This window comes from Catharus ustulatus, chromosome 4, assembly GCF_009819885.2.
Source record: "Catharus ustulatus isolate bCatUst1 chromosome 4, bCatUst1.pri.v2, whole genome shotgun sequence".
In the NCBI taxonomy this organism is placed as follows: domain Eukaryota; kingdom Metazoa; phylum Chordata; class Aves; order Passeriformes; family Turdidae; genus Catharus; species Catharus ustulatus.
In genome coordinates this window covers 69,692,014-69,702,581 of record NC_046224.1, presented here as the reverse complement: position 1 = coordinate 69,702,581, position 10,568 = coordinate 69,692,014, and the positions used below count along the sequence as shown (strand labels likewise).

Here is a 10,568-nt window from a genome sequence, read left to right as displayed (position 1 = left end):
CCAAACCATTCCATGATTCTATGATCAGTGAGTGACAAAAGGTAATCAAAGATCATTTGGGGTAGCTACAGCCAGGAGGCAGCAGACAGCATCCAACTCTGCCTTTTCAAATCAGTCCCATGAAAGCCCTCTTGTGAAATGCCAGGCTTTTTTCTTACATGTTTGCATTTTTCATCATGGTAACATGGTAATATTTTAAAGTTATTTTCCAGTGATAAAGTTTGGAAGGTATTTGTGCCTTTAGCCTTGAAGAAATTCCTGTCTTGTGTATCAACTTTCATTTTAGAAATTTTCTGGCGTCTTTTTTGGCCAAATTGATCAGGGAATGTGAAGGTGCTGGTGAGTGTCTCAGTTCCAAGCACCTGGGGTTAATAACAGTAGTTCTGGAGGATCAGATGATTCACAGCATTGTTGACAGCATTTCTCAGGGCTTTTTGCCAGCCTGGACAATCTCCTGCAGCTCTCAGAATTACCTTCTGAACTTGTGGGTGAGCATGAAGAGAGCCCTCCCTTCTGAATGCTCTGAGGTTAAAAGCCACAGTGCTCTTTTTGAGCTCAGTGACAGACAGGACTAAATGGCAGGAGCCCAAGCCACTCCTTCAGAGTGAATAAATGCTGAAAGAGCTGTTCCTAGAATGCCAGCTGTGCACACCCCATGTTCCATTGTCTCCTTGGAGGTACAACATGCTCGATATGCAGCAGGTACTGAACCTCCCTGCTGCCCTAATTCCACACCCCACTCTCATCCTGTGCCCCTCTGGATTCATGGCTTGCCAAACCTCTGGAAAAGTCTCCAGCTTGTGCTCTCTGGAGCCATCACCTCTTCCCTCTCCTGGGGATCCTCAGTTCCCTAAGCTCCCTGAAGCCACCATGCCTTAAGCCTTGTCACAAATATCTTTGGGATTCCTCTTCATCCGATTATCTTTCATTTTCTTCCCCAGTGCCTTCCTGGCAATTTTAACCAGTCCATCTCTCCCAGTTCAGTGCTTACATGAACTCCTGCAGCAGACAAAGGCTAAAATCAACTGCAATTCAAATTATACTCATGGAAGTATAAAGTTTACATGGTTCTTTATAAGCTGTAACCATAAACACCTGCAGATGATTTTCAGCACCTCACCAGTGCTCACAATCCTTGACAATGAAGGCAACTGGAGACTGCAGTGAAAGCTTAAAGTGTGACCCCCATTCCCATGGTTTTGTGTTTGAGGTTTCCTGCCCAGGTCCAGAAGGATGCTCATTGTGGATAAAGCACTGCAGAATTCCTCAGCAGCCTCACACAGAGCCCAGATGATGACTTGGAGAGGGCTGTGCTCCTCAGGCTGTTTGAACACACAGCACAGCCCGGATCTGTTGTAAGTACAGCAGTTACTGTGCAAACCACCAGATGAAATGGATGATATTGTCAGGTGAATTAATCCCCAAACAGCAGGGGTTTATGTCCAAAAAAGGAGCCAGCAAGATCTGAAGAACTGAATCCCAAGAGAAGCTGAGCTGGACAGAAAACAGAACAATGAAAGGCACAGTGAGCTGTGAAGGAGCTGGTGAGAAGTGTGAGAGTGACCCCCAGGGAATGGCCACACCGTGCTCTGCCCTCTTTTCCTTGGAGATTGAGCACAGGACAGGGCAGATCTATTGATGTGCCCTGGGTGCCCCAGAGAACTCCACTCAACTGCCTGGGCTGAGTGCTGGGCCCCTGTACAGTTCATCTCCTTTCCATTGCATGGAATAAAGCTTTTCTTTCCAAAACACAAAGCAGTGCTTGTGTGGGGGTGTGTGAAGCTTTGGGAACTCAAGACACTTCCAATGGCAGAAGCACTTCCCAAAAGTTCAGGGAGATCAGGAGATTGTATTTTCTCATGTTAGTGACATAAAATCCCGTGCCATCCAAATATGATGAAGAAATAAACTTCTCTTTTCATTAGAAGTTTATGCATCACCACAAGGGTCAAGAACTTCCTGCTGAGGGCTAGAAAGAGGAGGGAGCTCTGAGTTGTATCCAGCCCAGAGCATCACTCTTAGAATAGCTGAGAGAGGAAAGAAGAGAGTGGTAGAATGGCAGAAAATGTCCTTTATGCTGACTTGAACTTGTCTGAACCAACCAGACCCAGAATCCAGACGGTCCCTGATGTCCAAGGTAGGTCCAGTGCTGAGCACTGAGCTTTCTTTGCATTCTCCAGTCTCTCTCTCCCACATCTGTTGAGAGAGTTCCTTGGAGCACAAGGGAAGCATGAGGGCCAGTGCTGCAAAACTGCTGGTGGAATGTCCTGATAGGGTTGTTTATATTTACAATGAGAAGCTCTGGCTGTACCAACTGCTGGTGTAATGCACAGGTGTGAAATGGTTCATGGACAGGTTTAGTCTGATTTAGGATCAAACACTTGGCAGAATTCTAGCCGAGGATTTATCTTTCTGTAATGAGTTTAAAATTATTGCGTAAATGTTTGCACTGGTTTTGCAACATTTGCTTAAATGTAGATCATAAAAATGAACATACTTGTAATGTAATATGTAATATGTTTCTGGTTTTAATTTTCATTTTTCTTTGGTTTTTTTCTAACCCTGATTTCCCTCTGTCAGAAATTACTTTTCGGTTTGTAATGCTTGTCTCCTGCACAAATTGTGAAACCTCCACATGTCTTTTCAGATGGGTGGGGTTTTGAATACCCCAGGAAACAGGGTTTTAGCTCCCCTTTCAACAGATGAATTCAGGGCTCAGTTGATCCCAGTAGATTCCACCTGATTACAAGTTTCATTTTCCTTATAATTTAACCTAGGTATTCCTATAAAATTTCAATAGATTCGCTGTAATATGTTTGTGTCTCTATGCCTGTGTCCTTCAGGGGAAAAGCCTACCAACAATTCTAGGTGTACACTGAATATATGCCAAGATTTCCCAGATATTGTTTTCATTTGCTGAAAAGATCTCACACCCTGGCTTCTATCTTAGCTCTGTACAGTGAGAGAACCCAGGGGGCTCAGTGTTGTGTATCACGATGACTTTGAGAGTTTTATAATATTGCAACATCCTCTTTTTGACTTCCTACCCACTTTTTATCTCCCTCTGACCTTTCTTTCCCCTCTGTATGATTTCTTCCCTGCTGGTTTGTATTTATTACCTGCAAATGATAGACTAGATTTCAATGTTCTCTGGGTTATCTTGTTAATTTTGATAAGATCTAAAACCCTTCCAAATTTAGCACAATCTGCACCTTTCAGGCTTTGATGTTTTAGTCAATCTCACCATTCCTGTGTGGAAGAACAACCTTAGGATAACCTTGGCACTTTGATCCCCTTTTGTCAAGATTGACCATGTGGGTGTGTGCCCCTGTCCCCTCTGGTATTGTCTGCATTGAAGAGAAACCAGATCTGTTCCTGCCTATAGCAAGTGCTCCAGGGGTGGAAGTGTCATCCTGGAACATGGAATGAGAGTATCCTGAGCTGGAAGGGACCCACAAGGATCATCCAGTCCAGCTCCTGGCCCAGCACAGATACCCCAATAATCCCACCCTGTGCATCCCTGAGAGCACTGTCCAAACACTCCTGGAGCTCTGGCAGCCTTGGGGCTGTGACCATTCCCTGGGAAGCCTGTTCAGTGTCCCAGCACCCTCTGGGGGAAGAACCTTTTCCTGATATCCACCCTAACCCTGCCCTGACACAGCTCCAGCCCTTCCCTGGGTCCTGTCCCTGGTCACACAGAGAACAGATCAGTGCCTCTAATGGAGAAAAATTTAATTTGTGCTTGGTTAACAACAGTCACATCAACCAGTTGCTGTCTTGTGTTCAGCATTTCTCACAATTCCAGTCATTTTTGTTTCATTGAAGTGGATTCTCAGCTCTCTCTGTGCTCTGCTCTTGTTCCCAGAGTCAGGTTGTACCTATGCAGAAGTGAAAGTGAAATGCCAAGACACAAATGCTGCAGCAAAGTGCAAATCATCTGGTGAGTTGAACTGTGTGATGAAGTGCTGGGCATTTAACCAAGAAGGGGAGAGGGGCTGATCCTGGTGCCCAAACATGCAGTGACACAAAACCATGAGGAGGCAGGAGGATACAATTGTCTGCTTTCCCCACTCAGAGCAGGGGCAGCTGAGGTGTTGTGCTCTGTGTCCCTAAACACTTGTTGGCTGTTCTGGCCAAGGAATGTAAAAATATGATGGGTGACACCCAGACACCCCAAGCCCAGCCCCTGTCCCCAGCAGCAGTGAAAAGTGACCAAAGGAGATGAGGAAGCAGAGGTGGGCATTGATTTCTAGGGGGACTCTCCTCCTTTTCACCTCTCCTTACACCCATGGCAGGTTGGGATCTGTTCAGTTCCCTGAGCACAGGGCTGCAGAGCCAGTGGGGAAGCACCAGGACATTGAGCCTGGCTCCAGCCTGCAGATCAGGAATGCCCCAGATTCCCAGTGTGAGCCTGAAAAGGCGCCTTGGAATGCAGAGGGATGGGGCTTCTGTCCAGCTCTGCCCCTAATCTTTATTTTTCTGTCCCTCTGTAGGTAAAAGCTGTTGTTCCAGAAAACGTGTTGCTGTATGTGTGGTGACAATCCTTGTGCTGGTCCTGGCAGTGTATTTAATAATCACATGTAAGTTCTTTTGTTAGTGTCGTAACAGCATTAATTTGTGTCTCTGTCCCACTGACTGATGTCCAGGCCATGACACACAAAGCCAGCAGGAACAGAAGTTACAATTGAAGGTAAAGGACAGCAATTTTTAGCCAACCATCTGTAAGAGAAAATCTGTGGGAAAGTCAAGTGGTTTGAAAGTTTGATATTCCAACAGATCAAAATCCAGAATCCAATGAAAAGCTGGCAACATTCCAATTACAAATAATTTCTTATACATATGTTTTGAAGAAAGAAGGAAAGATTTGTTAATTCCTACCTGTAATATCATTGTTAACTGTGAGAATCCCACAAGGTGATGAGGTTGTATCATGAGACCAAATGTACCTTACACCAAAAATGTTAAAATAATTCTCAATTCAAGTTCATTTGAAGGGGGCAACTAAATCACATGTTAAATGAATTTGCTTAAGATCATAAGATATTTTGACCGACATGAAAAGATAAATAATATTTTGTAGAAAAAAATGGTAAAAAATTATACAAGAAACAGTTCTGTAGACAAAAAGATATAATCTATTTGGTATTTCCTTTAAATGTTTTCACGGAATCATTTTTAAATTTCAGATGGTTTTGCTTTTTTCTTTCCATCCTTTAGTGGCTGTGTCATCCTGAGACACTTCCAATCTCAAGTCCCAGAGTTTCCCACTAATTCAGCGATGCACATGGGGAAGACATGGCAAAGACTTTGTTCTTTGAAACCTTAAAAATGGGGCTGGGAGAGGCAATTCATTCTCTTTTTTCAAGGCAAAGTTTTCATGATTGATATCTGACAGTACCCTGACATTTATAAAATGTCAAATAGCAAAGGGTGGGGCAAATTAAAAACAAATAATTAACCAACAGAAAATAAAAGGGGTAATTTGAATTTAATACATCTTTAACCATAACATGGAAAGGAATGTTTGACTTAGATCCAAGTATGGCTTTAGTTTTCATTCCTTTGTGGAGCTCAGTACTGCCTAAGAACACCTGCAGACCTGGAGAAACACTCCTCAGAAACTTGAAATCTAAACTTGAGAAATGAAATCACAGTCGTTTTTAAAGAGCACGCAGGTTTCACTTGTGCTCCAAATAAAAATTGTTGCATTTTGAATTTACAGTAATTTCACGAATACAAGCCGCACCAATTTGACCAAAATTTTGGTGGAAACCCAGAAGTGCGGCCAATATTCCGGGGCGGCTAATCTATTAACAAAATTCTAAAAGCTGCCAACACGGAAGTGAGAGCCCGCGGCAGCCCCAAGCCAAGCTGGAGCCCGGCCGGCCCCGGCAGAGGTGGGAAAGCCTGGCAGAGGCGGGGCCAGCAGTGTCGGGGGCGGGCGGCAGAGCCTGAGCCAGCAGGGCGGGGCAGGGGGGGCAGCAGAACCTGAGCCAGCATGGCGGGGGAGCCCGGGAGAACTGGGGCTAGCAGTGCAGGGGAGCATGGCAGAAGCAGGAAGGTCGGCGGGTGGGGCTGCCTGGCAGCGGGGGAAGCCCAGCAGAATCGGGGCCAGCAGCGTGGGGGAGCCCGGCGGTGCGGGGGCCTGCAGTGCCGGCCAGGGCGAGGAAACGCGGCGGCGGTGCAGACGGGAGGGGGCGGCCGGCGAGCCTGGCGGCGGCGGCGGCAGCCCTGCCGGCGGGGCGAGCGAAAGCGGCGCTCGCGAGGCGCGGCGCAGGGCGAGCGAAAGCGGCAGCGGGGCGAGCGAAAGCGGCAGCGGGGCGGGCGGCGAGCCCGGCGGCGGCAGCCCTGCCAGCCGGGCGAGTGAACGCGGCAGCGGGGCGGTGCTGACGGGAGAGGGGGGCCAGCGAGCCCGGCGGCGGCGGCAGCACCACCCGGCCAGCCCCGCCGAGCCGTGGCGCTGAGCTGGGCCACCCGGCCCCGTCGGCAACCATGAGCGGGCCGAGCCTTCCTGGCCCCGCCCCGAGCCAGTAAAGCCCGCTATGCCGCGATCCTGTTACTAATTGGCCAATTTGTGAAAGCTGCGCACGGATTCTCGCGACGAACGAAAGTGCGGCTAATATTCGGGGTGCGGCTTATCTATTGACAAAGACAGCAACATTGTCGAGGCACCGGGGGTGCGGCTTATAATCCGTGCGGCTTGTATTCGTGAAACTACTGTATTCTAAGTTTAGTATTGTATGAATTTTCCATTATGCCAAATACACAGTTATTAAGGTATAAATTGTGTAAATGAACTGAAGTGTTACCTTATACTCAGTGGAACCTGCCCTGACCATTTAATATATTTTATGCTAGAATCATAAGCAAAGAGGCAGAGTTTGCATTCTGTGTTGGGTGATGGGGGGGTCAGAGAGCTCCAGCAGAGTTCTGACAGCACACAGCAGAGTGGTCATTGCTTGAAAGCAGAAATTCTGGTTTTATTTCCAGATGATCCAACTGCAGGCAGCCAAAACAGCTCAACACCATTGTCCCCCAACAGCCAAGAGGACTCAACAAAGTCACCCTCCAGCCAGGGAGAGGCACCAGGTAGGCAATCCTCTGTCATTCCAAAGGGAGTTTCTAGACACCTTTTGGAATGTCTGATGAGGGGAATCAGAAAAGGAACTGTGTGAGGATTTTGTTCAGAAGGAAAACAAACAACCCCTCTGCCATGTCAGAACTCTGGAGCCCATGGAGGGTTTGCATTTGCACCTCCTTTGGAAGCAGGGCTGGCTCAGCTCTGCATTCCTGCTGCACAGGGCAGAAGTGATGCCTCTGTGCTGCCAGAGCAGAGCAGTGTGAGGCAGGGCAGGGACAGGAGGAACAATGCCTCTGGTAGCCAGCCCTGCAGGGAGCAGGATGGACAATGTGCCTGTGCTGCTTTGCCAAGGCCCCTCCATTGCCAGCCTTTGATCTCAGTGCAATTCCATGTGGTTTTTAGGAGCTGCTGGATGCCCAACCCAAGTGTCTCCTGCAGGCCCTGTCTCCCTGAATGCCATCCCCCTTTCCAGCTCCCCCTCTCTGCTCCTGCTGCTGCCCTGTCTGGCAATGCGCACAAATGTTGGTGCTTTCAGCAGCACCTCTGCTGCCCAATTGTGCATCAGGCAAAGCAGACTCTGGCAATGGGAGAGCTGCTTTTGTGCCCTGAGCATTTCTCTGTGTGCCCTGAGCAAGGATGGCAAAGGCTGGATCATGTTTGCTGTGCTGCTCCCTGTCTGGCTCCTGCCTGGTGATTTTGGGCTGGGATCAGCTGCAGAGCCTGTGGGGGATCCCTGGTGCTCTGGTGACAATTCTGAGCAGGAGCACACAGGCATTTGTGTGGCTGCAATTGCCTCTCTGGCCTCTCTTTTGTCATGGCATCCTTTGGTCAGTGTGAACATGGATTTTCCACACCTCTTCTTCCCTTCTGCAGGCTGTCCCCCACCATGGAAAAAACATGGGAGAAAATGCTACTTCTTTTCTCCAGAGAAGAGAAAGAAGGACTGGAATTCCTCCCGTGCAGAATGCGCTGCCAAGGGCTCAGACCTGGTGATCATTGAGAGCAGGGAAGAGCTGGTGAGATCCAAGTGCTGGGGCAGCTGCTCAGGGGCTGGAGCTGCCTGGCCAAGGGCTGAGCAGTGACACTTGTGCCAGCTCCTGCCACATGTCCTTGGGCTCTGGGCCGTGCTGCCAGCCATGGACACCCCAGTGCTGGCAGTGGGAGCCAAGCCCTGCCCAGGGAGAGGCCTCCTGGGCCTTGGAGTGCTGGCCCTGGGAGCTTCTGTGGCCAGGCCTGATGCCATGGGAAGGAGCAAACTCCCTGCCCAGCTGGCTGGGGTTCTACAGGGATTTACTCACAGGCCAAGGAGGTTGAACAGACACTCCTTTGTGTGAGCCATGGCTGTGACAAAACCTGAGAAGGCTTTGCCACCCTCATCAGAAGGGAAAATCTCCCCAGGTATAGAGTCACACCTCTTGAACCAAAAATACAGCTATAATGGCAGTACAGGTTTATTTTTACATTTATTACACTCATAAGAAGCCTCTAAAATGGAGAAATGCATGCTCTGGAGCCTTGGGCAGAGTGGCTGTAGCTGGGTGCACACTGCACTCTCTGTGCTGGCTGTTTAGCACTGAGACTTCTGTGCCTCTGCTGAAGAAAATGTCATTTTCATTGTTTCATTGTATTTCCATTGTTGGCTTCCTTTCCAGAATTACCTTCACACCCAATCACAATATGAGTACTACTTACTTGGTCTCAGATACTCTCCAGAGGAACAGAAGTGGAAGTGGATCAACAAGGTGGAGCATGACCCAGCCATGTGAGCTCATTCCAGCAAGTCCCTGCCATGCAGTGTCTGGGAAGGGAAAATGCCAAAGGCAGAGCAAAGAGCAGAGAACCCAAGGGAGATCAGGGCCTGTGCTTTGGGGGAAGCTGATTCCTGGAGATGCAGGTACTTGAGCACATGGCTGTGCCAAGGCCAGGGAGCCTTTCAGTGCCAGGGAGCACAGGGCTGTCCTGTCAGGATGGCAGGAGAGGACACAGCTGTAGTTGTGCTGGGCAAGGAAGGATGGGAGTGGATGCAGTTCCCTGGGGAAAGGAAGGAGACAGGAGGCAGGGACAAGAGAGAGGGTGATGGCAGCACCATTGGCTGCAGGGGAGCAAAGCAGGGGAATGTTTCTGCATGGGAAAGCATTGTCCAGAAACTTTTGTGGAGATTTGGCGGCAAAAGTGAGGAATGGGAGGGAGATTGCATCAAGGCAGTTCCTGATGGCAGTGAGAGTAACTGAGCTGAGCAGGTGCCACTCTGCCTTTCCCTGCATGTCAGGAATGGAATCACATTTGACTTTTTTCCCCAATCAGATTCAGTATACACGGACCTCTTAGCGGGTATCACTGCACGGTCATTGGATATGGTAAGGTATCAACTGCACCTTGTCATGGAACCGAAACAGCACAGAACATGTGTGAAAAAACTGTAACATTGTGAAAAAGGCATCAGAAGGAGAACTAAAACCAAGAGCTCCAGGCTGATCTGTTATCCCAGCTTGCTGTAGGAAACGTGGATGGGATGTGTCTCATTTCTCTTCACCTGCCCAATCTCTGCTCCCAGGGACTCCTGCAGCCCCCTCCAGACTCATGGCCAAGCTCAGCCCAGCCTTTCCCTGATGCTGTGTGAGCCTGGCTGGATCCCCTCTGGAAGAGCTGGCTCTGGCACACAGGAGCACTCTGGGACTGTCTCATGCCACAGGTGGCACCTGCAGGCAGGCAGTGCCAGGGGAGAGGAGTCCAGGCTGGGGCCAGGGCTGATCCCAACCAGATCCTGGCTCTGCAAGTCACATCCATGCACAGCCCAGTGCTCCCAGCCCTGCCTGTGCCCAAGGAGACCCTTCCCCAGCTGGTCACAGCCTGGCTTTGACTGCAGCCACAAGGGAAGGGCAGCACAGATTTGTGGTTGGGATCTGGTGGGGAAGGGCAAGGCCAGTCCTTGCCAGGATGGACAGGACAAAGGCAGGGGTGGGTGTGGATAAACCTTCTGCTGTCCTAGACTGTTCCATGAGCACATGGGATCCCTGAGCCTGTGGGGGAAATGGGAATCAGCAGAAGGGAAAGGATCCTACAGCAGGACAGCTCTGGGCATGAAATCAGCCCCAATCCTGTGTGGGGAAGGGAAGGAGTGTCAGATTTAGCCTTGAAACAGTTATCTTAAAGAAATTAGGATTTAAGTTAAAAGAAACTGGGCTTGAGATAGTTACCTGACACTTAAATTATTGATTGCCTGTCAATTTATGCTTGCTTAGCTATGCTTGCAATGGGAAAGGATGAAATTAGTAGTTAGGTCCAAAGAACACAAACAATTGCAACCAGAAACTCATTCTTTGCAAAACTGGAGTTGCCCCAAAAGCCATTTGTGTTGTCATTAATAGAAAAGGTCAGGGCGAGGAAGACTCGCCTTTCTTCCTCCTTTTAAGACCCCTCCCCACAAAAACGACCCCAGACTTAATTCAAGAAGCCAACCACGCATGCTTAATAGCCATTCAAGCTA

General features: G+C 49.0%; 1 protein-coding gene across 1 annotated transcript; it reads left to right on the top strand.

Moving 5' to 3' along the window:
* The first annotated feature begins 2,055 nt into the window (after nt 1-2,055).
* Nucleotides 2,056-9,999, top strand: LOC116995521 (C-type lectin domain family 5 member A-like). Its single transcript, XM_033058315.1, has 7 exons — nt 2,056-2,137; nt 3,866-3,940; nt 4,494-4,580; nt 6,991-7,051; nt 7,950-8,097; nt 8,734-8,843; nt 9,386-9,999. Exons 1-7 carry the CDS (start codon nt 2,056-2,058, stop codon nt 9,510-9,512), a joined length of 690 nt encoding a protein of 229 aa, XP_032914206.1. The 3' UTR covers nt 9,513-9,999.
* Nucleotides 10,000-10,568: the final 569 nt, after the last annotated feature.

Bases quoted from the DNA above. Each gene is read 5' to 3' on its own strand.
- LOC116995521 (XM_033058315.1), top strand. From the start codon at position 2,056: ATGGCAGAAAATGTCCTTTATGCTGACTTGAACTTGTCTGAACCAACC. The intron at 3,941-4,493 runs GTGAGTTGAACT...GTCCCTCTGTAG, and splicing joins AGCAAAGTGCAAATCATCTG to GTAAAAGCTGTTGTTCCAGA. The intron at 7,052-7,949 runs CTCAACAAAGTC...CTTCTTCCCTTC, and splicing joins TCCCCCAACAGCCAAGAGGA to TGCAGGCTGTCCCCCACCAT.